This window comes from Astatotilapia calliptera, chromosome 3 (genome assembly GCF_964374335.1).
Source record: "Astatotilapia calliptera chromosome 3, fAstCal68.1, whole genome shotgun sequence".
Lineage (NCBI taxonomy): Eukaryota > Metazoa > Chordata > Actinopteri > Cichliformes > Cichlidae > Astatotilapia > Astatotilapia calliptera.
The window spans coordinates 68017806-68045674 of NC_137424.1; the positions used below are offsets into that span (position 1 = coordinate 68017806).

At 41.1% G+C, this 27869-nt stretch overlaps 1 protein-coding gene and 1 long non-coding RNA gene across 3 annotated transcripts; one reads left to right on the forward strand and one right to left on the reverse strand.

Annotated features, from left to right (window-relative positions):
* Positions 1–4254: 4254 nt before the first annotated feature.
* Positions 4255–4773, forward strand: LOC145426106 (uncharacterized). The gene is made up of 2 exons (XR_013906866.1): positions 4255–4421; positions 4719–4773. It is a non-coding gene; the product is annotated as an uncharacterized LOC145426106 (long non-coding RNA).
* Positions 4774–8625: 3852 nt separating this feature from the next.
* On the reverse strand, positions 8626–26593 carry LOC113017299 (alpha-2,8-sialyltransferase 8E-like). 2 transcript variants are annotated; one of them, XM_080298899.1, is made up of 11 exons: positions 26255–26593; positions 23934–24005; positions 23477–23551; positions 19384–19525; positions 19005–19117; positions 18831–18923; positions 18575–18751; positions 11690–11831; positions 11311–11423; positions 11137–11229; positions 8626–11057 (listed from the first exon to the last, which is right to left on the reverse strand). In XM_080298899.1, the coding sequence occupies exons 1-11, from the start codon at positions 26338–26340 to the stop codon at positions 10580–10582; spliced, it is 1584 nt and encodes a 527-aa protein (XP_080155025.1). In that variant the 5' UTR covers positions 26341–26593; the 3' UTR covers positions 8626–10579. The 2 variants fall into 2 exon arrangements, with proteins under 2 accessions (XP_080155025.1, XP_080155026.1); XM_080298900.1 differs by lacking the exon at positions 18575–18751 and having other exon boundaries at positions 26255–26592.
* Positions 26594–27869: the final 1276 nt, after the last annotated feature.

Genomic DNA, 27869 nt, shown 5'->3' on the forward strand with positions numbered 1-27869 from the left:
CTGACCTGATCCACTGTGACACTGGGAGGTGTTTGGGAGGAGGGGAGGGGGGGAGATGTCTTGCTGCTGAGAGAGGGATTGGAGGAGGGGGTGTGTCGAGGAAAACCTGTTATTTTACTGTTACTTGGTTATCATTTACAGGCACTGTCATTATTTCATCATTACTTCATTAGTCTGTATTACTTATCTTCAGTTTATCCTGTATCATTTATTGTTTATTTCAGAGCACGTAGGATAAAACCCATTCTAGATGTAATACTCTATCATGTGGCGAAAGCACCTCTCGAGCTAGAGGGTCCAGTTGGGCCTCCTGCAGTCACTTGCAGGCTTACACAAACATGCACATACAGAGTTATGTAAAACACGCACGTTCACATACACACTTAATAAGAACAGAAAGGTCGTCTTAGGACAGTCTCTCTGAGAGCTACACTATCACAAAGTGCACAATGTAATACACACTTGTTTTTCTCTAAAGTAGCAGTTGATTTCCATATAAGGAGAACTTTTTGAGTGCGAGGAACTGTTATCATTGCCAGTAAGGTCTAACTGTGTGACGTCATAATGACTATAAAGCTTTCTGTCTTTGTGCAAACAAAGAAGAAGTCCGGCTCTTCCCACACTGTAATGTGTGTTTTAATAAATGATCTGTGCTGACCCAAACTATATCCCAGTCGTAGTCTCTTCCTCGAAATCCGAACCATGACAATTCTGGTGCCGAAAAACCCGGTTTGAGGAGGGACAAATGGAGCGTGGCTGGGGTATGAGTGGTGTCAGACGGACAGCCAGGAGGCCGACTGAGTGATGGGCCCCGGAATATGAGAGGTAAGCACCGCCTGTTGACGTCCAAAGGTGCTGAATTGGAAATTAAAACCAAATTAAATGTTCACTCAGTGGGGCTTCTGTTCTGTTCTGATCTTGAGTAATTCGTTTTAAAATAGGGCATATTAGTCTGACTAAATTCATTGCTGTTTATTTTGGGGGTGAATTTTGAGTTAAGAAGTTATGTGTTTAAGTCAAGGTGTGACAGTGTGTGAAAACAGCAATTATTACAGTGATTCACACTGATGAGAGATTGTTGTCTAAGAACTGATTTAAACCTGATTTCAATGTTTGTAAAGTAATAAACTTGCAAACAAAAGCTTTGAGTGCAGCTAAAAGTAAATAAAGCAGGTATAGAAGAAGGGGAGGAGTCAGGTGGTAACAGACACTCATATCCAGGTTATCAGACTTTGCACTGAACCTCCTTTCTGAAACAGATCACCACCTCCATTGTCAAATTTGCTGACGACACTGTTGTTGTGGGCCTGATCTCCGACAACATCGAGACGGCCTACCTGGAGGAGATTAGGTACCTGGAGAACTGGTGCCAGGAGAATAACCTCCTCCTAAACATCAGCAAGACTAAGGAGCTGATCGTGGACTTCACTACAAAGCAGGCGAGGAATTACAAACCCCTCATCATCAGTGGCACGCCAGTGGAGAGAGTGGACAGTTTCCGATACCTGGGTGTCCACATCACTCAGGACCTGTCATGGTCCTGCCACATCAACACCCTGGTTAAGAAAGCCCGTCAGCGTCTCTTCTTCCTCAGAAGACTTAGAGACTTCCATCTGCCACTGAAGGTGCTCAAGAACTTCTACTCCTGCACCATCGAGAGCGTCCTGACGGCAAACATCTGCACCTGGTTTGGGAACAGCACCAAGCAGGACAGACGAGATCTGCAAATGGGTGGTGCGCTCAGCCGAACGCATCATTCAATCAGAGCTCCCTGACCTGCTGTCCATCTACACCAAGCGGTGCAAGTCCAAAGCTAGGAAGATTATGATGGACCTCTCCCATCCCAACAATGGACTCTTCTCACTGTTGAGGTCTGGGAAGCGCTTCCGCTCCCTTAAGGCCAAAACAGAGAGAATGAAGAGGAGCTTCTTCCACCAGGCTATTCGGGCCCTGAACCAGGTGTAGGACTGGACTCTCCCAAACACATTACATCACTATAAGACTGGACTCTCACACACGTCACATCACCACACGCACCACCATACATTTCCTATAATTTATAGTCTTTATAATCTCTTTCTGCTATCTGCACATTTTTTACTGTAAATTTCTAAGTTGATTTGTAAATTTTGTAGTAACCTGTAAATTGTAAATATTGTAAAACTTTTTTCTGTCATTTAATGGTCGGCCATTGCACAGCTACAAGCATTTCACCCTCATGTCATACTGTGTATGGTTGTGTGTGTGTGTGACAAATAAAATTTGAATTTGAATTTGAATTTGAGATCAGTTTTAGGCTGCTTTAACTCTTTATTTGTGGTGCAGTGTCAAGCCACGGGAATGAATCAATGAGCACAGGTCACATCAGTGTGTGGTGTTGTTTTCAAATTTAGAGTCAGGATGTTGGCTCTGCAAAAGACTGATTGCCCTTACTCCCATATATCTTGGCTTGGATTTGTCAGTATAAGTAAACTGGCTTGGTAGTATACTCTGGGAGAGCACTAAGATAACAACACAACAATGCATTCCAGGAATGTTCCCAGACTGACCTGTACTGTGTGTGGTCATGTTTAGACATATTTGTGAGAACAGAAAATTGGCATGCTACTCTACAGCTCTACTTGTGGAGATCAACAGTCACTTATGGGCACAAAATATGGATCCCCATGAGTTTGAAGGGATTTTTGAGGCACAAAATGTTGCTTTAGTGTCAGGGTTACAATTAGGTTAAAGTTAGGTTTAGGCATTCATTTTTGAAGGTTAGGGTTAGCAGCTAGGGAAAGCATTATGTCAATGAGATATCCTCACTAAGATATGAAAATGAGCATGTGTGTGTGTGTGTGTGTGTGTGTGTGTGTGTGTGTGTGTGTGTGTGTGTGTGTGTGTGTGTGTGTGTGTGTGTGTGTACAAGCTAGATTTCACCTGCTGAGGCAAACATAAGGGGGCAGAAGGAGAGTAAAGGCAGCCAGGTAGACGATGAAGCAGAAGCAGACATTTCCTCCTCATCTATCTCTGCTGATCCGACACTTAAAGATGCTGTAGATATCCAAAGGATGGTGCCATTTTCTGAGAGTAAGAGGCTTTAGATCTGCCTACATTACCCCAAAGTTGTTGAACTAAAGTGAGTGGGATGACTGGTGTGTTTATTTTCAGCAGCTCGCTGTGTTTGCCTTTCAAGGAAGGTGGAGTTAATCTGTTTCAGAATGAAAAAGAAAAACAAGGGTGGAGTTCTAAAAAACACAGGATCCTGTTTCACAGCTGTTCATCTTTAAAAAAGAGCTTCACCTGAAAGACCTCATAGAAATTGAAGGAAAAAAATGTCCATCCCGGTTTTCCCTCCAAGGCACGAGCGATAAGCAGAGTTCTGTCCTTTCCTTCTAAGATTCCTAATTATTTAAAGTAACACTCAGGTATGCCATTCAGCGTGTTAGTACGAGCTCGGGAGCAGCTTGGGAGAACAAGAAAACAGAGACTGCTTTAGGTTGCCTTCCCAATCGACTCAAAGGTTTATTTAGTACATAACAGCTTATATAGAGGAAAAAAAGGTTCGTGTGTCAGCTTTCCCAGTTCAAACCGGTACAGACCAAATAAGGAAACGTCTTCCTGCCTTGTGAGCAGAGAAGTATCCTTTGTGTAGTTTATCAGTTCAGCTACAATTTATGATCATCCCAGCAAAATACACTCCTAGACATAGAATACAGAGTTCTTTCATTAGTGAATTCTGAAACAAACCACCTGGCCTTTAACGAGCCTTTTTCTAAGAGATAAAGAAGGGAGGATGGGAGTAAGGAAGTGGTCTCGTCTCTGTGGTATTTTCGACCTTGGGGTACCAGCCTGTGAGTCTTACACATCAATTCTTGGGTCAGAGAGAAAGAGAAAAACAACTAGTAAATGGGCCTTATTGAGTAACAGTTTTCACTACAAAGCAATATCCTGTAAATGCTACCGTGGTATCAAAATATCACAACAGAAATGATGTATCTTGTTACAGTATAAGACATATTCTGCTGGTTTAGAACACCCATCCAATATAATGTCAATACAAAAGCACCAAATCGCAACAACGGTTTCCTTTGGGATGCTTCATATTGTAATGTGAAGATCTTGCCATAATACAGAGAAAAAACACAACAATCAGAAGAACCCCTTGTAAATGACCTCATTAACATTTGGTAAAGTGTTTTGTAAACTTATGAGTGGCTATTATATTGTTGGAGTGAATGCTTTTATTTTGAAAGTCACAGAGCAACAAGGTGCCGTAAATCAAGTGGCGTAAACCATATGGCAGAAGCGCGAGTTTTAATGCACAGAGAGAAGGTGTGCTCTATGGTTAATGGACGGGAATGGGAAAAAGAACGGCTATTAAGGTGCAACACTGAGTCGAAAGCAGTTTCTTAGCACCTGGTTGATGAGGGAACAAGGTTTGTAACAAGGTTTGACCTGTAGATATGTTTTTTTTGTTGTTTTACGGAGCATATAGCTGCTGACCGCTACTAAGCATAAAGGCTAAGTTTTCACCCACTAGAGGGCGCTAACGTACCTCGTCATGTTTAGGCAGCGATGCAACGATTTCCCTGTTATATGCAATAATTTACAAGTTTTAGTGTTATTTGTAATGTAAGGTAAGGAGAATTAATTTGTGATTAATGGATAAGTCAAAAGGTTAAAGGTAACACACTGTTTGATTTACTAATAGTCTTTTATTCTGTATGTTGTAGCTCTTACGGTGTGTTCACATACACGGCTGTTTAATAAAAGGATTGTGAACCATCAGTTTGAGAGACCATCTTTTCAACCGGGGATGCTACACCCCTATGATCAAGCACTTGGCAACAAAGGGAAGGAAAACAGTAAGAGACCTCCAGCAGAGCCAGGCTCAGGGAGGACTGTGACCAGTTGAGGGTGAGGGGAGAAAGACAGGATAAAATACATGCTGTGGAAAAGATCCAGAGATTAATAGCAAGTATGATTTAATGCAGAGAGGACAATTAACACATAGTGAGTGAGAAAGGTGACTGGAAAGGAAAAACTCAATGCATCATGGGAATCCCCCGACAGCCTATGTCAATTGCAGCATAACTAAGGGAGGATTCAGGGTCACCTGATCCAGCCCTAACTATATGCTTTACCAAAAAGGAAAGTTTTAAGCAGAGATAGTGTCTGTCTCCTGAATCCAAACTGGAAGCTGGTTCCACAGAAGAGGGGCCTGAAAACTGAAGGCTCTGCCTCCCATTCTACTTTAAATACTCTAGGAACAACAAGTAGGCCTGCAGTGCGAGAGCGAAGTGCTCTAATAGGGTGATATGGTACTACAAGGTCATTAAGATATGATGGGGCCTGATTATTTAAGACCTTGTATGTGAGGAGCAGGATTTGAATTCAATTCTGGATTTAACAGGAAGCCAATGAAGGGAAGCCAAAACAGGAGAAATATGCTCTCTCTTTCTAGTCTCTGTCAGGACTCTCAGAGCAGCATTTACATCTGTTTCCTGGTGGCCTGTTGTTGGTTTTGGACATACTGCTTTTTAATCACACCGAAATAGAAACTAATCGAGTGAGGAAAGGAGATCGGTCACATAGGGTGTTGTATCAGACAGATTTATGGAACAGAAAACATCAACAAACAAAGAAGCTAAGAGTCATTATTACACAATGGCAGGCAGGAGAGCACCAAGCCGAATGAAGTGACAGCAGCAGATTATACAGCGTGAGAATGCAGGGTCCCAGACCTGGAAACATGCCCCGCCCACCAAGACAGTGAAACACATTCAGTCAGTGACTGTGACCATTTCTATTGCAGATATAAGAAACACACCTCACACATTGTTTCCTGGTCATTTTGGTGAGATAATGTCTGACTCTGGCTGTGTTTTACCCTGAAGTTACACTAACAGTGTGCTGTGGGTTCTCTGGGACGTGTCCAGCAGGATTTCACAACATGCAGGCTGAACACACACACTTTAGCCAGAGGTTGGGATGTGGTTTGATGTTGTTCATCTAAACACTTTCTCATCAGAAGTCAGTGGTTGAAACAAAGAGAAGGTTGAAACAGGAACACCTCCTGATCATGTCCTTCTATTAACTACAGAGAGACACAACCTGTTTCTGTAAATCTCACACAGAATTAATCAAATCAGTGTATTAATATATCATCATAATTTTATTTTATTTTTTGAACAAAAGAGCCACACACACACACACAAACTACCCTCAGAGGCAATAGGACAGTAAATGAAAGCATCACACATGTGCTTGTGTTGCCTTCAGGTTCTGTAGGTTTTAAAATTTATTGATGCCAAAAACAGAAACTTTCTCATGATGTTCAATGGAGAGAGAACCACAACACTGACAGCCAGTCAAAGTGAAAGGAGAAGAGAAAGAGCAGCGATTTACTCAAAGCGACTGTGAACTGAGTGTTGGTTTGATATCACTGAGTAGTAGGATGGAGGAAACGTCTCTGCTGTGTCTGCTCTGTAAGTTCACTCTGTGTTTTTCATGCCTCTCCTGTCTTCTTCAATGTAAAAACTGAGTTTAACTGTGTTAAGTTTAATTTCTCACTGCTGAGCTGCACGACAAACCAAGGTCAGTAACCTTCTTCTGTCACACTGTAAACCTGACTCACTCCTCCAGGAGACTGTGGGACACATTTATGAAGAACATGGTGCAGATCAATAAAAACATCAAACTCTTCTGTCATAATAGTGTTATTTTACTCCTCCTTAGGGGCAGGGATAGCTCAGTAGGTAAAGTGGTCGCCCCATGATCGGAAGGTCGGCGGTTCGAATCCACTTAACGGCTACCCTGAGGTACCCCTGAGCAAGATACCGTCCCTACACACTGCTCCCCGGGCGCCTGCTTAGTGGGCTGCCCACTGCTTCACTGAGTGAATGGGTCAAATGCAGAGAAAAAGCAAGTAATTTCCCCATGGGGATCAATAAAGTATCCATTATTATTATTATTATTGATGAGGGTGTCTAGTGATAATGGCCGAAACACCCGATGAATCCAAGGTCCAGTACTGGCGATGTGTCCCAAATCTTAAATATGATAATCTAGATCAGAAATCTAATCCCCCTAAAAATGGCAGATTAGCCTTAAAGACGGAAAGTTGAGGCACACAACGATGTCTCTGGGCTGCCTTTCCTCATAACAGGCATCCCTCAAGATTCTCGCCATTTAAAGCAATGCATTATCATGGACTACAACATCTAGTCCTTTTACTGAATCGAATAAATAAATCACTCAAATAAACAAATAGCTCATCCTTCAGCTACCTTTTGGCCGCCAATTGACCTTTGACCTTTCTGTTTACATCATTCTCCTTGTGTCTGTGTGGGTTTTCTCTGGGCGCTCCAGCTTAGTCCCACTGCCTAAGACATACGAGTGAAGTTATTTGGTGATTCTCGAGTGATTGTGATTGAGTGTGGATAGTTTGTCTTGCTACAGTCTGTTTTGTATCGCATCTTTCACACTCAGCCTGGGATAGTCTCCAGACCCCACTTGAGCATAAAGTGCTAAGTATTTTTTTAAACAGGTCAAAAGTAGTTGTTGTGTGTTTGTTGATGAACCATAACAGGGAGCATCTATTGTTTTTAGCCTATGATTAACAGGAAACTAACAGCTCTGTGGATTCCAGTTTCTGATGAAAACACTCCAGTGCTTTTTTATTAATAGACACGAGCCTCCAGAATTTAGTCCATCGTCCTCAGCCTCTCCAGCTTTTTATATACAGATGTAAATTGACTGATACTAAAAGGAACGCATAGATATAGATAAAGGACATGAATGATTTTTGTATCTTATTCAAATCAGCCGCAGAGGTAGCTTTCAGGCTGTATAACTTGCATTGATGTCCTCTGTGTGTTTTGTTCCGCAGGGATAAATCGGTATGCACTCTACTCAACAGTGAGGAAAAAAACACCACTTATTCACAAATCGTGAAATACAAGAGAAAGAAATCAAAGTCAACAGGTGCGGCTTCTCTCCTTTGTCTCTGTCATTGTTCCGAATCAGAACAAGATCCCAGCACGTTGATATTTTAGTCAGTATCAAAAGGACACTGATCAATGGCCATGAGTGCCATTCACAGAGAGTTGGGGAATGGCTGCAATCACAGCATTGTAAGATGGTGACAGATGTACCCTTAGGCTCTTTTCACATAAATGGTCTCCATGACTTTCTGCTCAAACCAGCTTTCATGTGTACATCCTCATCATTGAAAGAGTGTCCACTGGCCTGTAGCCATATATAGACTGTGACGTTTTGGCATTTGTGCCGGGGCGCTCGATTCTTGGGGCAGACCGGTTTTTGGCGCAGCATATTTTGGGGTTTTGCGTCAGTATTGAAAAAGCTGAGATGCACTTTCTTTAATTAGTGGAGCAGGAAAAAGAAAACACCAAGAACTGTGTTTAAACCTTTTAAATTGACATAATGATGTTTGTCTTTCCAGAGTTTCCATCAGAGCAGTAGTAGTCCACCAGTCCAACCACTGCAGTCCAGCTGAGGGTCTCGAATCCGTCCACCCAACACCCCAGATAACAATTACTTGTATAACCGATTAGTAGATATCTTCTGTTCTTTACATGGAGTTACAGTCACACAACTTTTGTGAGACAAGAAAATCAATTCAACAGCAAAAAAGATTTTTTATTAAAAAAAAAACCTTTAAAAATGTAAATGCTAAAGACTAAAACAAATATATTTCGAACAAACTGTGCGTGTCTATTTGTACATTTTGATTCAAGGAAATTGAATTTATGAGACTTCAGTTGTTATTCAAACTAAGCATGCCACCATAGTATTATATCTTTCGAATTATGCAGCTGCACACATTCATCTTAGCGTGTTTTTCAGTGTCTGTGGACACAGGGTATAGATTTTCTTTTAAACTTCTATGGCTGATTGCCTGCAGACCAGGACCACCCGAAACAGGAACAGTTTCTTTCCCCTCGCCATCTCCCTTCTTAACAGTTGACCTGTCACACTGCTCCCACTGCCAGACTGCAGCTGCACCTTATGTACATTTTGTAGTATTCATTCCACCTCATTCATTTCTGTATTTTATGTATATAAGTTTAGATTCGTTATTTATAGTTGGTTTACATAGCTTTGTGTATGTGTGTAATGTGTATATATAGACACTTGTGTGTGTGAGATTTACATTGCTGTGCTTGAGAGCCACCATCTACCGGAACCAAATTCCCTGTATGTGTCTGCACATATACTTGGCCAATAAACACGATTCTGATTCTGATAAAGACAATGATGAATCTGTGCCTGTCATAAAAACTGACAACAAATGGATCAGAGCCACATCTGTATGTTTTAAAGAACAATCTAGTGAAAGCTAGCTTGCTGTGACAGTTGACTCTTTAGCTGCATCGTAACAAATGCAATGTACTGCAGGCTCACAGGTAAACAATTCTATCAGTACTTTCAAAGTCTTGAAACTGTAAATCTTATGTGGATTTAGAATTGATAAGTTGACTGTGTTGTGCCCCCTGGTCTGACAGGTGGCTGGGAGGTGTGCAATCCTAGATCCTGCAGCTGTGCATTAAAATAAAGAGGCACAGATCATGAGCTTGTTTACAGTTTCAACTGCAGGATTTATTCTGCAGATTTGCCTCCAAAGAGGGTTTACGTTCCTCCTGAGCATTAGGCGCCATCTAGTGGTATCTTTAAGTAATGCCATAGAACATGTAAAGTGTAGCGGATAACCGTGATTCAGCAAATATAATAAGACATAATAAGCACAAAAAAATATAACGGGGGTGTCCATTTTTTTTTACCTTGTTTGAAGACATGAACTGAACTTAAATCCCCATAAGTTATGAATGCTCTTCTATTCTATTCAATTCAATTTTATTTATATAGCACCAAACCACAACAGTCGCCTCAAGGCGCTTTATATTGTACAGTATATCCTATAATAATACATATGGTGAAAAACCCAACAATCATATGACCCCTTATGAGCAGCACTTTGGCAACAGTGGGAAGGAAAAACTCCCTTTTAACAGGAAGAAACCTCCAGCAGAACCAGGCTCAGGGACGGGCGTCCGTCTGCTGCGATCTCCTGCTTCTTATCCCTTAACTTTTTAACTATTAGTTTAACTCATATTTCTGGCTTAAACACACATTTTTAACCTTTTACAAATGCTTGAAAGTGTTTATGTTTGAAAGTGTCAACAGTCAGTGCTGCAGAGAATTGTCTTTGTTGCAGAACCAAAAGTGACCACTAGCAGAGTAATATAAAGGTTGTAACAGAAGTAGTGGCTTAAAAGCAAATGGTGATTTCTCAATTTCTATCTAAAGTCTCTATTTTCTTGTAGCGTATTGTACCCTCCTAACGAGGAGTGTATCAACTTTATCATGACCATGCACTGCAAATGTTGTTAAAAAGAAACTTTAGCAAAAAAAAAACTTATTTCTAACACATGAAATGGAACAATAATTAAAAGAAAGACTGTTGAAATAATAAGTAGTGTACATCTCTCTAATACGTTTGGATTTGAGTGCAAATGTCTTGGCCTCTCAGTTGGATACTTGAACATATTCTTTTGTTATTGCAAAATTCAAACTAGACCTGATCTGATTTACAGTCTCCAAGGTGAAGCTTGAGCACGCCCTTATTATGCAGCTCCACCAAGTGGGAAAACTCATTTGGCATTGCATGGACTTTCCTATTATAGGGTACATTATCATAGTAGTGGTTAGTCAGGGGAAAGAGTTTATCTGGGTGATTACTAAATGGCCAGAATCCATACAAATGCACCGTTTCACAAAATTCCAGTGCCAGGGTAGTCATATATAATCCAGTGCTAGGTCGATATTCCTTTAACCCCAGAGATTCCCAGAATATGACCAGTCTTTCGAGATACCTAGGGTTTATGAAGATTGGTTGGATAGGGATATCCATGTCCTCAATGGCATACACAGCCCGCTGACACGCTGGGCGAGTACCACCATAGGAGAAGCAAGGAAAGAGAAGCAGGGAGTTGCCATACTGTTGGAGACTGTCTGCAAACGCCCCACGACGTCCCGTCAGTGACCCATACCTGCAAATTAATGCATGACTTAAAGCAACAAGACATAAACTAACAAGTCAGTTCAATGTCGGGTTCATTAATTGCTCACTTATGCATGAAGATGCTTGGGTTTGCTGTCACAAGGTTAGTCTTCCTGCCGACATCATTGTGAAATTCATTTTCCAGAGGAGGAAGGTTGCACCTGAAATAACATGAAATATTACTTTCAGAGAGAAGAGTCCTCATCACGATTTCCATTCCTTACAGTGAACATCTTTCTCACCTAATAACAAAATCAGCTGAATCAATCATTTTTCCACAGCCGCTGTTTGTTAGAATCCCACCGCTCCCAACAATTGAACAAGTGTCCCATCTCTTTTTTGAGAAAGGATTCTCCTGGAAGTGACATCAGCAGATTATAAATAACAAAGAGCAACATTTACAGTGCTTGTAACATACAGTGTGTGAAAGACAACTACTCATTGTATTTAGGAACTGATGTGATTTAATCCTTTAAGGATGATGACAAAACGTAGTCAAGTCATGTTTGAAAATTTGAAGAACAACAGAGGCATGAAACATGCAGCAAATTTTGTCTTCATACTAGTTCATTCATAAACAACAAATTACAAGACCGGTTCCTGTGTTTAGGAATAACATACTTTTATAAAGATTTTGAAAAGCTCCGGGGTCACAGAGATGACACTCCTGTCCTTGTCACAAACAATCTTAGATCCCACTGGAGTGTTTTCCTGAGTGACGATGCCATTGTTGGATCCATTGCAATTGATGCTCAGCTGTAATCTTGATAAATTAAAAACAAATGAAAAACAAATAAAAGAAAACATAAAAAGTAAAATTAGTTTTGGTGTTAAGATGAAAGATTTGCAAGACAGTAAAAACTTAAGGCGTGGAAAAATCAGAGACAGATAAAGTTCACAACAGTCCATAACAGTGATTTTATGAGAAACCAAACGCAGACAAAAGGAGACAAAACTGAGATTAAGTCAGAGTATTTTTTATTAAGGCATATTTACAAAACTAGGAAAAACAAAAAACTAAACTGAGGAACATTTAAATTAGGTATTTAAATAAATAAACACAAACCCCTGAAGGGCAGGAAGAAACCTTGGTATATCGTTGAAATAAGAAAACACGAGGAGGTAGTCACTGGAGGAAAACTGGAGGAACACAGGAGGAAATGAAGCTGAAAATATTTTTCAACTTATCTTTGCTAACAGCATGACTCAGATATTCTAGGATCTGTATATAATAGTTCCAGCCAATTCAAGAAGTCAAGACAGATTCCTTAAATTTAGGCAGTCCTTCAAAGTAGCAAATGATCCTAATGTCTCTGATCAGGGTAAACAAATGATGCCCTCTGGAAAGTGAGAGCTCTCTTAAATGTGACAAGACGGACTCAGTCTGCCGAGACCATGGAAGAATGACTGTCTTCATACATCTGTACCAAATCACAACTTCTGAGTGGTCTGTTCATCTGGACGTAGCGCTTTTAGTGGGAGAAATGCTTCGTCATTCATACAAGTGGCTTCTTCTGTCTCAGCTGACTGCAGGTTGTCCCGTTTTCATTGTTCATTCAGTGGTGCTAGTTTCAGTCATTGTGCAAATGTGCTGTTTATAGATTGGGGAAACCTGCAGTCAGCTGAGACTCAAGGAGTCGCTTGGATGAGTGACGAAACATTTCTTCCAATGAAAACACTACGTGAACAGAATTACTTACCTGGATGACTGAGCATGCATCAAGACATATTACATATCACTTCTTATCCTTAATGAATGTTGCGTGTTCTCATTTTGCCCTTGCTCAAGCTTCCCAGAAGCTGGTTTTTCCTCCTCTGAGCATTCACGTTCCTGCTCTACTTTCTGGCCCTCCTCTACCTCATCTCTGCTTCCTCTAAAGAGGGCTTGTTCAGATTAAATAGAACAAGAAACCAAAACATTAAAATATGTTAAAAACACGCATAGTAGTTTGGACCCGGAAGCAGAGTTCATACGTCGTCAATTAAAGGTTGGGTATCCCACCTGCTGTGAATGTTTTAATGCCGTACAGTTATTATTAACATCGCTTGTTACATCCTGTTTATGACAGTTAAAATAAATAACATTCATATTAGAGATAAAATTGTCTTGTGTAAACTGTATGTGGTGTTAAATAGGCCTATACAAGTGTACTTTAATATCGGTCATAAGGGTGTTACTTTAAGAGACATATATTTTATGAGGTGCTCTGAGGAGCTTGGAAAGGAAAGCGTCTGGACTTCTTTAAGTTGCTTGAAGACGTTTCACCTGTCATCCGAGAAGCTTCTTTAATTTAAGTTCAAATGGTGGAGAGTCCCAGATTTAAGCCCTATGGTAGTGAACCCCCAAAAGGGACGATGGACCCCCTATTGATTCTCTACTTAATCACACGAGTCAAGGTGTGAAAACAGGTGTAGGCCACGATTAGCCAAGGTTTCTTAGGGAACACTCCCATGGGGCTTAAATTCTCTATGCCTCACTCAGCCATCTGTCAAAAAATGCATGATCATTGTTAGTGCAATGGTTGGAGACGACTTTGCAGAAAAGCGGACCCTGCAACCGAGCGGGAAAAACGCTAGGAGGAAGATTGTTAGTGCAATGTTGATGTGGGAACAGGATGTGTGTGTGAACTCAAAAGTCCCAGGATGACAATTGGGTTCATCTGAATATTTGCTTTTCATTTTACCACTCATCCAAGTGACTTCTTCATTCTCAGCTGACTGCAGGTTTCCTCAAACTTAAACAGTACCTTTGCATAAATATCAAAACACTTTAATGATTGTTATGATCCAATAGACCATAGATGGCCCGCAGCCTAATTACATTTGGCCCACGAAGCCATACCAAATTACTATTAGAGCTGGCCTACTGGTATTATACAGCTAATATATATATTGTTTAGTATTAAGCTTTGCTTGTTCCATATTCAGTTTTCCAGCAAAACTTATTTGAGTCCATAAGAAAAGATTCATTCTTATATCTGGAGGAAGAATTTTTTTTTTCAATAAATATTAATGTTAGCCTGCGACTTTGTTCCAGTTTTGAATTTCGGCCCACTGTGTATTTGAGTTTGACACCCCTGCAATAGACCAAAGGCATTAGAATCATCCACACGGAGCTCTGGAATGGCTGAAATCACACCATTATAAAAGTCTCAAAGAGTTACCCTTAGATCCAGCTGGAATTTATTTTTATGCTTAAGGCTATTATGTCAAAATTAACATCACACGTTTGTTTTATCCTTTACCACACACAGTTATGTATTGTAGACTAGTAAGAAGTGTTGGAAGTAGTCTATAACACTGGCAACAACAGGCACAGACAGAAGCTCCTTCTGTGAGGAATTTGAGGGGGATGGTCTGCCTGGACTGCTGATGGCACCAGAAGGTACAAAACTTTAAGACTGACTCTGTTAGAAGAAAGAGGCACATAAAGAAGCTCTCTTCCCCACTTTCCTTTTCCTTCCCCTGTCATGGTCCTGGGTCATGTGACCCAGTATTCTGAGTTTCTTGATGTTTTTGTTATTCCTTTCAGTCTAGTTTCATTTCAGTTTATCTAGTTACATTCTGTCATACCTAGGTTACAGTTTTAATTCATGATTTATCAAGATCCCCATTTGTCTCATCCCTGTGTGAAGTTTTCTGTGTTAAGTCTTCGTGTGTTTATCTGTCATGTTTCATGTCCAAGTTTTATTTGTTTGTCTAGTTCGAGTCATGTCTAGTTCGGGTCTCGTTACACAGTGTTCTTAGCCTCCTTAGTTTTCCCAGTTTCAGTGTTCTCTAGTGTTTTTGTCATGCCATCAACTGTAATAAAGGCTCTCTTTATTTTTGGAAACCTAGTTCTGTCTCCACCGTGTCTGCATCTGGGTCTACCTCTTCTTCACACCGGCGCACCCCGCTGTGACAGTACGATCTGACCATGTCAGACCCAGCGGACAGTCCGGACGAAATTGGGGAGGAGCTGCAGCGGATCAGCCGGCTCATGACGCGCATCTGTGGTTGCACGGACCCCAGAGTGGTGTCCACTGGGTTGGCGGCCATTGACGCCATCCTTCAGAAGGCGCCACAGCTCCGGCAGTTTCCCCAGCTTTTTGAGGCGTTCGACTCTCTGGCCCCCCTGAAGGAGGAGCTTCGTGCCCGCGCGCTGGCTCAGAGGGTGTTGAACGTCGCCTCAGCACCTACGACTCCGACGCGTTAAATGGTTGTCGTTGTGGTTACCTCGCGAGCTGGAGGCAATCAGAGTAGGGACACTGAGGCTCACCGCTGCACCGCCATCGTTTCACAGTTCGTCTCCGCCACTGTCAAGCTGCACAGCACAGCGCACTGAGATGGTGGAGGCCGCAGATTTCGGCAACGATGAGTGACAGCAGGTATTGCTAGCTTTACGGGAGGACGAGCTCCGTTGGAAGCCCTGGCTCATCTTGGAGGAGGAACTCTCACCTGTTGCACCGCCTCGGGCCAGCTGCTCGCCCTCTCCACCCCGCTCGGACTTTACTTCGCCTGCCTCTTTTCTGGCGAGGATGTGGGCGGACGACGAGGAGATCGCCGCCACGTCACCCTCTGCTTCGGTGGCTTCAGCATCCATCGAACCCACTTCCAGAAAGAACCGGCGTCTACGCCGCCGTTGCACCGCGCTATCCCCGGGGGTGAGTGACTGTTTGTCTATGTCTCACGATCCTTCTATAGAGAAGAGCGAGATGTGCATTGATTCGCCGGGGCCGGAAACTCGTGTTCTGAGACTGAAAGTACAGTGTTTAGTTGTTTAGAAAGACGGGAATCATGGAGTTCGACCTCTGTGAGTGGCAGCAAGCAGCTTGCACCCACCTAGAGAAGGAGCTCCGGGGAAAGCCGTGGCTCACCCCCGATTGTCAGCACATCTTTCGGGGAACACGCCTGTCTCTCGGGGGCCCTCGGAGCTGCCAGGGTCTGCCACCCCTCACTTCCCCAACAGCCAATGCTTCACCCTCAGTGGTTTCTTCAAAGAAGAGGCGACGCACCGCGCAGCAGCTGGAGGTTGGTGAGACTCTTGTTTCCTCTCAGACTCCGTTAATAATAGAGGTTAGTGACAGTCTTTCGCCTCAAATTCTGCCTAGGTTGCAGGAATATGACTGTTATGAAAGGTCTGTAGATGCTCCAGAGATAAAGACAATTTCTACATGTGCTGGAGAAGCAATAGCAACCCAGTGCTCCTCAACACCACCCATTCCCTTAATAAATGATGAAAGTGTTGATCAAGAACTCATGTTTGGTGTGAAGGGTGGTGATATAACCTCTGGTCATGAGCGGTGTGACTTAAATAAGGACACCCTGTCTGTACCTGGTGATCAACTTGACTGTTCCTTAGCTCATTCATCTTGTGACTCTAATACTTGTCATGAATTGTGTAAGATCAAATTATTGTGTAAACCAGAGGAAAACAATTCAAAGCGACCTCTGAGTGGTGCTCTCACTCCTGTACTCAACAAGCACAATTCACCTGAGTTTTGTGTTCCTGGTCAAGAGAACAGTAATGGCAATGTGGTCTATGTTCTGAACTCTAAAAGTGTATTGTGCCCCCCAGAAGAAAAAGATGGGGGACACATGTCTGACCTATGTAGCTCTGGCTCCCCTCAGGGCGCAGTGAATGCCGAGGCTGAGATCTGGGCCTCCGATACTGTTTCTAATGATCATGTTCTACCTTCAGTTTGTGTAAATTTGAAATCATGGTCTTTTGTTTCTTCTAAAACATTTCAGGATGGGGTGTTGGTTGGGAGTACTACTGACATAGTAAGCTCACAGTCTGCACCACCACTGGCAGCCACAGCTCTTTTAAACACTATGTTAGCTGCACCTCCCTTCATAGGTGACTCAGAGCCTCTGTCTAAGTCAGCTTCTGGTGGGGGTCTAGCTGGGGAATGCAGGACTGACCTGCCAAATATCAGGCCGAGCTCCGTGATTCCTGTCAGTCAGAGCATAATGAGGCTTCAATCCCCTCTGACAGCGTCGTTTTTGAGTTGTTTGTGACTAATGTGGTTACTGCTAGAGCTAATGGCTCTGTCAAACCCATCACAGAAGAGTTTATTCAGACTCTTGCCGTTAACCTAGTGCCAGCCTCCCCATCATAAGTAAGTGTAACTGCTTTATGTGTAACCACAGACTCTGATCAGGTTACATGTCCACCACATGACTGCAAAATGAACGTGAATGAGTCTTCTTTGACCAGTTGTGCCGAATTAATGGATGTCCAGGAACCAGCCATAAACAGATAAATCATGTGTCTATGAACAATTCTGTTATAAACGCAGCTCACGGGGCCAAACTGGCCCCTTTGGTGACTGAAACCCTGTCACAGGTGGAGACTGAAGAAATGTCACGTTGTCTTCCTGTGACAGAGAAAATGAACTGTACTGAGTACCTTGGGGGCCCAACTTTCAAACAGGGTTTTTCCATAACAGTCAACTTGCTTGCTAGGAATGGTGAAACTTCCGCTAGAGATGATGCAGAGACTGTTACTGACTCTGGGCAATATTATGGGGTAGATACTGCCTGTGTGTCAAAGATTCATCAATGTAATTCTGGTGAGGGTGAGGCAGCCAATCTGTGTTTGTGTTTTTCTGCTTCTGAGTTAAAAGAACCAAAGACTGAGAATAAAGACTCTGAATTTATGTTTTTGGAGAACAACGAAAATACGAATTCGGGCGATGACAGACAGACCTCTGAAAGGAACACTCACCTAGTACTTGACTGCGGAGCGACTTTTTCTCAGGCTACAATGGACATTAATATTCTGGGTTCTAAACCAGACGGTGAACTAATGAATAATGTTTCCGGGGGCGATCAGTTGGGAAATGAATTGGGTGATGTTACATTAAGTTTTCCAGGGAGTCAGCAGCATCTTTCTTCGGCCAGAGTAACAGTTCAGCCCCCTGTTGAGCTTTCTATTTTGCCAGGGGTCTCCATAACTGCTCATCCTGCATCTGTTGCAGGGTACCCTCCTTCTAACGAGGAGTGTATCAACTTTATCATGACCATGCACTGCAAATGTTGTTAAAAAGAAACTTTAGCAAAAAAATTAATTTCTAACACATGAAATGGAACAATAATTAAAAGAAAGACTGTTGAAATAATAAGTAGTGTACATCTCTCTAATACATTTGGATTTGAGTGCAAATGTCTTGGCCTCTCAGTTGGATACTTGAACATATTCTTTTGTTATTGCAAAATTCAAACTAGACCTGATCTGATTTACAGTCTCCAAGGTGAAGCTTGAGCACGCCCTTATTATGCAGCTCCACCAAGTGGGAAAACTCTTTTGGCATTGCATGGACTTTCCTATTATAGGGTACATTATTATAGTAGTGGTTAGTCAGGGCAAAGAGTTTATCTGGGTGATTACTAAATGGCCAGAATCCATACAAATGCACCGTTTCGCAAAATTCCAGTGCCAGGGTAGTCATATATAATCCAGTGCTAGGTCGATATTCCTTTAACCCCAGAGATTCCCAGAATTTGACCAGTCTTTCGAGATACCTAGGGTTTATGAAGATTGGTTGGATAGGGATATCCATGTCCTCAATGGCATACACAGCCCGCTGACAAACTGGGCGAGTAAAACCAAAGGAGAAGCAAGGAAAGAGAAGCAGGGAGTTGCCATACTGTTGGAGACTGTCTGCAAATGCCCCACGACGTCCCGTCAGTGACCCATACCTGCAAATTAACGCATGACTTAAAGCAACAAGACATAAACTAACAAGTCAGTTCAATGTCGGGTTCATTAATTGCTCACTTATGCATGAAGATGCTTGGGTTTGCTGTCACAAGGTTAGTCTTCCTGCCAACATCATTGTGAAATTCATTTTCCAGAGGAGGAAGGTTGCACCTGAAATAACATGAAATATTACTTTCAGAGAGAAGAGTCCTCATCACGATTTCCATTCCTTACAGTGAACATCTTTCTCACCTAATAACAAAATCAGCTGAATCAATCATTTTTCCACAGCCGCTGTTTGTTAGAATCCCACCGCTCCCAACAATTGAACAAGTGTCCCATCTCTTTTTTGAGAAAGGATTCTCCTGGAAGTGACATCAGCAGATTATAAATAACAAAGAGCAACATTTACAGTGCTTGTAACATACAGTGTGTGAAAGACAACTACTCATTGTATTTAGGAACTGATGTGATTTAATCCTTTAAGGATGATGACAAAACGTAGTCAAGTCATGTTTGAAAATTTGAAGAACAACAGAGGCATGAAACATGCAGCAAATTTTGTCTTCATACTAGTTCATTCATAAACAACAAATTACAAGACCGGTTCCTGTGTTTAGGAATAACATACTTTTATAAAGATTTTGAAAAGCTCCGGGGTCACAGAGATGACACTCCTGTCCTTGTCACAAATAATCTTAGATCCCACTGGAGTGTTTTCCTGAGTGACGATGCCATTGTTGGATCCATTGCAATTGATGCTCAGTTGTAATCTTGACAAATTAAAAACAAATGAAAAACAAATAAAAGAAAGCATAAAAAGTAAAATTAGTTCTGGTGTTGAGATGAAAGATTTGCAAGACAGTAAAAACTTAAGGCGTGGAAAAATCAGAGACAGATAAAGTTCACAACAGTCCATAACAGTGATTTTATGAGAAACCAAACGCAGACAAAAGGAGACAAAACTGAGATTAAGTCAGAGTATTTTTTATTAAGGCATATTTACAAAACTAGGAAAAACAAAGATAACAAAACTAAACTGAGGAACATTTAAATTAGGTATTTAAATAAATAAACAAACCCCTGAAGGGTAGGAAGAAACCTTGCTATATCGTGGAAACAAGAAAACACGAGGAGGTAGTCACTGGAGGAAAACTGGAGGAACACAGGAGGAAATGAAGCTGAAAATATTTTTCAACTTATCTTTGCTAACAGCATGACTCAGATATTCTAGGATCTGTATATAATAGTTCCAGCCAATTCAAGAAGTCAAGACAGATTCCTTAAATTTAGGCAGTCCTTCAAAGTAGCAAATGATCCTAATGTCTCTGATCAGGGTAAACAAATGATGCCCTCTGGAAAGTGAGAGCTCTCTTAAATGTGACAAGACGGACTCAGTCTGCCGAGACCATGGAGGAATGACTGTCTTCAGTACAGTTATTATTAACATCGCTTGTTACATCCTGTTTATGACAGTTAAAATAAATAACATTCATATAATAGATAAAATTGTCTTGTGTAAACTGTATGTGGTGTTAAATAGGCCTATTCAAGTGTACTTTAATATCGGTCATAAGGGTGGTACTTTAAGAGACATATATTTTATGAGGTGCTCTGAGGAGCTTGGAAAGGAAAGCGTCTGGACTTCTTTAAGTTGCTTGAAGACGTTTCACCTGTCATCCGAGAAGCTTCTTTAATTTAAGTTCAAATGGTGGAGAGTCCCAGATTTAAGCCCTATGGTAGTGAACCCCCAAAAGGGACGATGGACCCCCTATTGATTCTCTACTTAATCACACGAGTCAAGGTGTGAAAACAGGTGTAGGCCACGATTAGCCAAGGTTTCTTAGGGGACACTCCCATGGGCAGGGCTCTAGACTAACTTTTTGCCATGGTTGCACTGGTGCGCCTAAAAATAAAATTTAGGCGCACCAGCACAAAATTTAGGCGTACCCAAATTTTTTAATTGCATTACTTAACACCGCAGTTTTACATGTTCACGTTTTTTTGATTTGTAAATGATTAACTAACAACCTTTCAAAATGATTAACTTGACACCCCCTTTGTTGCCCAAATTAACAGCAGCTCCATCAGCCCCCATAGCAATGATTTTATCCAACCAGTTACTGCACTGGTCCCTAAGAGCAGCAAATGCTTTCTTTGAGGCAGCATAAATTCCTAAACAAATAAAAAAAAAATACCATTTACTTATCAGATCAAGAGTTTACAATGCAGTCTTTTTCAGTTTGAGTTTCTATATTCATGTATTATTGCTATGTTTAATTTTCAATGATAAGAATATGCTAGATATGGTTCATTCAGTAACAATCATATACATAGGCTACGTGACATGACATGGCTTACCTTGGGCATGGGCATGCTGGACTTCAATGTGTCCAATCAGTATATTCCCTGGTCTTCCTTTTTGCAAGATACGAGCGTACACAATGACACATTCTTTTGTGGCGATGTCTGTGTCTCCATCGATCAGGAAGGCCATGTATGTACTGTTCGCAATTTCCACTGACGTCTTTTTTTTCAGTGTGTCAGCGATTACGCCTAGAAACTGGGCGCACGCAACATCATTGCTGTATGTGGGGTTTATGTCCAAGCCATTTTTCTTGTGAAGAGTTATTTCTGACTTGAACTTAGTAAACGGAACTTCTTCTTTTGCAATATTGTAGGCGATGTTAAACTTAATGATCATCTCGGCTTCCTCAGATGACCTCTTTACTCCTGCCTGCCGCTGAAAGGCAGTGGGGAGCGGGGACATTTTGGCAGCGCATTTATCGCGGCATATAATGCTGTATGCTTTTTCAGCGTTTCAATTCGAAACGTATTAGCACCAGTGACAAATGCAGTGTTGCCGGCCTAGCTGGCCTATTTGCTTTTCATTTTACCACTCATCCAAGTGACTTCTTCATTCTCAGCTGACTGCAGGTTTCCTCAAACTTAAACAGTACCTTTGCATAAATATCAAAACACTTTAATGATTGTTATGATCCAATAGACCATAGATGGCCCGCAGCCTAATTACATTTGGCCCACGAAGCCATACCAAATTACTATTAGGGCTGGCCTACTGGTATTATACAGCTAATATATATATTGTTTAGTATTAAGCTTTGCTTGTTCCATATTCAGTTTTCCAGCAAAACTTATTTGAGTCCATAAGAAAAGATTCATTCTTATATCTGGAGGAAGGTTTGTTTTTTTTCAATAAATATTAATGTTAGCCTGCGACTTTGTTCCAGTTTTGAATTTCGGCCCACTGTGTATTTGAGTTTGACACCCCTTCAATAGACCAAAGGCATTAGAATCATTCACACGGAGCTCTGGAATGGCTGAAATCACACCATTATAAAAGTCTCAAAGAGTTACCCTTAGATCCAGCTGGAATTTATTTTTATGCTTAAGGCTATTATGTCAAAATTAACATCACACGTTTGTTTTATCCTTTACCACACACAGTTATGTATTGTAGACTAGTAAGAAGTGTTGGAAGTAGTCTATAACACTGGCAACAACAGGCACAGACAGAAGCTCCTTCTGTGAGGAATTTGAGGGGGATGGGCTGCCTGGACTGCTGATGGCACCAGAAGGTACAAAACTTCAAGACTGACTCTGTTAGAAGAAAGAGGCACATAAAGAAGCTCTCTTCCCCACTTTCCTTTTCCTTCCCCCCTCCCCATCTCTGTATGCAGGCCTGACCAGAGTGCAAGAGGTGGTTGCTATGGTAATGGGATTTTTTTTTCTTGAAAAAGGCTCATGTCTGTATAAGGAGACGTATAGAGAGAGGTACAAGAAACCTGAGCAGATATCAGACCTAAGGCCACCCTCAGTTGTTTCAACCAAGCATGTTAAGATTCTGTTTAAAGGCGTACACTGCCTGGTGTGGTGCTCTTTGTTCATTTGGGTCTCCTGAGTGAGCACAGACAAGGCAGCCGTTTTAACCTTGAACCTTGAATTGCTTAATAAATGTAATAAAATGTACTTATTTGTCTTCTTCCTCAAAAACCCAACAATTTTGTAAAACCTTGGGCCCGCTCTTGTCTGTCAGATGACGATTATGTTGTCCTCACTAAGCGACACGACCGCCTTCCTCTCCTCCATGGATGCTGGAACATTTGCATTGCTGAAGAGGCCAAAACCATCATTCGCAGTTGCGTCCACATCCACAGTGTTGGTTCAGGTTTCTGAATCTGTGGCTGCGATCAGCTCCACTAGTGGAATTTGTCTCTACATCACAGCAAAGTTCAACATTTTTGCAAGAGAATTTTCTCTACTTGATTTAGTTGCCTCTCAGACAATTTTTCCACCCACTTGTACACATCCTGAGTGTGAGTCTGCTAAACAAGTAAACCAAACCTTTATTTCTTTCTGGCTGGTCTTAGACTTTTAATTGTGGGCTGGTCAAAGGTCCCCTTTTCACGTGTCTTCTTAACTAAAACTAGTTTAAGCATATTGACGGGAAAATTTGTTTAGCCGTTTCGTTTAGCAAATGGCTCTTAGCCTTGACTGAAGAGCTTGTTTAAAGACCTTTAGGAGTAATCCTGCCTCATCTGCATTTGAGGATAAATAGCAGCTGTTTCCTGTAGTCTGCCATCTTCCATGCTCGTACTCACATACTAGCTTCAGGCAGTTTTTATTTATTTATTATTAACCAGAAATTCACATAAAAATAAAACTCAACCATCAATCAATAATATCAGGATGTTAGGTATTACCTCAATCTGTGGTAATTCTCCTCATGCTTTTTCCACGTTGGATTGTAGAGCTTTTTCACTTCATCAATGACTTCCCTGTAATGCACAAGCATTCCAGTACATTTAGTAACCTTCCTGCACTGGGTGTCTGTGAAGGTTCTCAGTCATCCAGGTCATCGTAGTCTAAGGAGCTTGAAAAGAAAAGCGTCTGGACTTTTAAAATTTTCTTTAAGACGTTTCACCTCTCACCTGAGAAGCTTCTTCAGTTCAAAGAGCAAATGGTGGATGTGGTGGCAGTGTCCCCCAAGGGGGGTCATGTTGACCATGTTGACGTCTTCAAGAAAAATAAAGAAGTTCTGACACTTTTCTTTCCAAGCTCCTTAGACCTACTCCTTCCTGCAGGGGGCTTACATGACTTAATCTTGACATAAAAATTGTAATTTCTTAATGAACAAGTCATGGCAATGTTTGCTCTTACTTGCAGCCTTTACAAAGTTCAGAGGGCTTTGGGGCACTTCTTTGAGGATTTGGTCGGTGAAGCTCGACAAAACTGTGAGAAACAAATAAGAGATAAAATTATGACTCTTTCTTGACCCCTTCTTTGGTCTTGTTTTGTTTACATCTCACAGGAGGTAATTTGTGATTTTAACTCATTTATTAAATCTGATCCCTGTTCTTATGTATGTTAAATATTTAAGATATTATTAGAGGGGTCTATGAGTTGTTGGAAATTTAAAGATTACAAGTAATGCCGTAATTCACTTGAGAGATGTTTGTATCAGATATTGTATCTATACACAATGAGGTTTTTGTTTGTTTGTTTGTTTTGTTTTGTTTTTTAATAGTCTTAAATGTCAACTCGAATATACCAACTGTGTTATTGGCAGCTGCTGTGCTATAAAGCACAGACAGTTTGGTGCAGGCTAAACAGAATAGAATAGAATAGAATAGAATAGAATAGAATAGAATAGAATAGAATAATCCTTTAATTGTCCCCACAAGGGGAAATTTGGTTAGTCTGCAGTATTGTATTGAAGTTTACAGTATTGCTGTTGTTGTTGAACAGTTGCAGAAGAGCTTTAGTGTTTACAGTCATAGTTCAGTCACATCAGTGGTGCCAGAGATCAGTTTCAATTTAAGATGATGAGGGTGTTTAAAAATCAGTGAGTCAGTGTAAAAGTCAGAGCTCAAGTGTGACATGATATTTGGTTACAAGCTAGAGTGTGATATTAACCATCGCTAGATACCAATAGAATTCCCTAAATGCTGTCACTGCAAACAAAAGGAATTGAAGTTTTAAGTATAGTTTTAATGATAAAAGAATTAACCTTATTGGAACTTGAAGAAGCGGTCCAGAGTACGTTATTTACTAATATTAAGATATTTAGAATCCCCATTTAGCATTCCTATATGGCTATATATAATCAATATCAACAGTGACAGTAAGAAACACGTATAGTATATCTGCATATAGTAAACGGAATATGTTTCTGGTAACATTTGTGTGTAAACGTGTGCGATTGTGCCTGTAAGGACACATAAATACAGGGTAACAAAACACAGTTTGCATCTAATCAGATGTGCAAGAGCAGTAAGTGCAATACGAGCAGATTATATAAGGATAAGGATAGTATAAAAGGCGGGAATAGCTATGAACAGATTATGTACAAGTAAGTTAAGTATACACAAATAAGTATTCAGATGTTTATATTGCTATGCAGAGACCAAATATACAGATGTGATGTTGTATACAAATGTATAGATGATCTATACTGTTATACAGATGGGATACACAGATATACAGATGTACTGTGAACCAACATGTAGAAAGTACCATACAAAGATATGTGGTGTGCTGGGAGTGCTAAATGGAATCTCCCATCATCCCCCTGGGACATTGTGTTTACTCTGTTATGGTTTTGTAGCTGTTATAGGTCGTTTCTACCAATAGTGCAGTGTTGATTTGATTTACAGTTGTTGCGGTGGTAAAAAAGATTTGTTACACAATAAGTGAAGGCATGTGCAGGGTTACTGACCCCATTGGAAGCGCAGTGTTGGTTGTTTTTTTTTTTATGTGCTGAATGAAAGAAGGTCCTCTATGTCTCGCTTGAGCTACAGCAACATCTGAAGGTTCAGTACCTCTTTGTAGATTCCCCACTTTGTGGTTTCTCAGCTCTTTACAACACCATACTATATATGAGTTTGTATTTCACTTTACATTTTACGTCTGCCTTTCTTTCAAAATGAATCCTAACTAAAAAAAAAAAAGTATTGTCAAAAGAAATTAAGTGCAGCCAAGTTAATTAGAAATATACTTTTGTGTAATACTACGTAATATACAAGTTATTCATGTCCAGTTATTTACAAATCAGTACCAATAATGTTGTGTAGTCAGAGTAAACCGGTCATGTGACTCTAACCTTATTTTCACTGCACAACAAAACTCGTATCAAAAGAACAATGCAAACAAAACAAACATACCAAATACTGTTATTCCCTTAGAAGGAAATACAGAGTGAGAGCTGAGGTTTGTGGTTACGTGTGAAAGAATGAATGACAAACACATGAAGACATGTACTTCAGCTTTTACCAGAGTATTTTTTAACAAATATGAAATGTGTATTTCTACTTAAATTAAGCATGTTTGTATTTCTGCAACCTCAGGCTTATATTAGCATTTTACACAGCTTCCCAACTGTTGGGAAGCGTTTATCACAGTGCCATAAGCTACTTTTGATCAGAATACTTTGTTTCGTGACCTCTTGCTTTTATCTGTAAAATACAAAAGTACTCACTCACCTGTCCTCAAACGCGTACCAGGTAAGAGTGGTCAGCAGACTCCCCAAACAGAGAAAATTGATCACAATCGAGAGGTTTTTCCTCATGTCGCTCTAGTGCTTCACCTTTCTTAACACTTCGCTTTAACTCAGCTTTTTTTATGTACTTTTACCTCATATGTTGATACGGTTATCTGCCCGGTATTAAATCCGGTTCTTTTATATTCTTTACGGCCAAAAAGACAAAAGTGCTCAAAGTGGTCAAACTCAAAAAATGATCTTTAATTTTACATATTCCGGAATATGGAGACCCAGCAGACACACAGACACGTCAGCCAAAATCTGAAGCACAAACAGGAAGCCTAGTTATATTTATATACTCCCTCTAGTCGTCACACCAGGTGAGGTGGTGAGTGACAGGAGAATGGTGGCTAAGCTGTCATCCTTGTTGGACAACATTTCCCACCCCATGCATGAGACTCTGACAGCACTGAGCAGCTCCTTCAATGGGAGACTGCGGCACATTGCACTAGAGATTGGCATACTTGGCAAACCACGATGTCATGTTCTGTGTGAGGATGCTCTCCACAGCGCCTGTATAGAAAATCCTGAGGATCTTTGGAGAGACCCTGAACTTCCTCAGTTATCGTAGGTGGTACAGGCGCTGCCTAGCCTTTTTGGTCTGGACCTAAATGTGGGCAGCCCATGTCAGGTCTGAGGAGATGTGAACACCAAGATACTTGAAGGACTGCACCCTCTCCACTGGAGCTCCATTGATGATAGTGGGCTTGTAGTCTCTGTGCTGACTCCTTCTGAAGTCCACCACCAGCTCTTTCGTCTTGCCGACGTTCAGCTGGAGGTGGTTCTCCTGGCACCATGATGCCAGATTCTTCACTTCATCCATGTAGGCCGCCTCATCGTTGTTGGAGATGGCACCCAACACTAGGGCTGGGCCATATTATACCGTTCACGGTAATACCGGTATAATGTTAGGCAACGATAGGAAAATGAAATATCGCGATAGAATATGAGTAAAACGCGCATGCGCAGTGCCTTTGTTTTCATACGCACATGGCCGATTGTTGAGTGAAACAGATGAACCAGAATTGGTTTGTAAAAATGGTGCAACTTCAGTGATGTGGAACTGGTTTGGTGTTTGTCCGTCAGATACACGACAAAGCACATTTTTTTGCAGAACATGCAAGCGGCCGTCGTTATTGTCGTATTTATCGGACTAAGATGCTCTTAAATCTGGGAGTAATCTGGGTCCTAAACTCCGTATTCTTCAGGTCAAACAACACTGCAGCATCACTGAGAGTTAAAAACTGTCTAAATTCTTTCATCTTTAATAAAACGATCAGCATTGCTGCTTTACCAGGTGTAACTATGAAGTTTAACTTCCAGGCATCCGTGAAAACAAAATTTATTACATTTAACGGAATTAGAAGTTAGCAGCAAGCTAGCGGAAGTTAGCTCGCTAGTTTCGCTAGTTACCTAAGCATGATATAGCATGTTCTGACTGAGAGATTTCTGAAAAAATTCAAACGTACAGCTCTGCTATCACTTCCAACATAAATGAAGACAGGAAACTAAACAGCAGTGACGTTTGTAGGGTTACTGAAGTTGGGCTAGCTGGT

Bases quoted from the DNA above. Each gene is read 5' to 3' on its own strand.
- LOC113017299 (XM_080298899.1), bottom strand. From the start codon at position 26,340: ATGAGGAAAAACCTCTCGATTGTGATCAATTTTCTCTGTTTGGGGAGT. The intron at 11,832-18,574 runs GTATCTCGAAAG...TAATTTATCAAG, and splicing joins CCAATCTTCATAAACCCTAG to ATTACAGCTGAGCATCAATT. The intron at 11,058-11,136 runs GTGAGCAATTAA...ATTAATTTGCAG, and splicing joins CCAAGCATCTTCATGCATAA to GTATGGGTCACTGACGGGAC.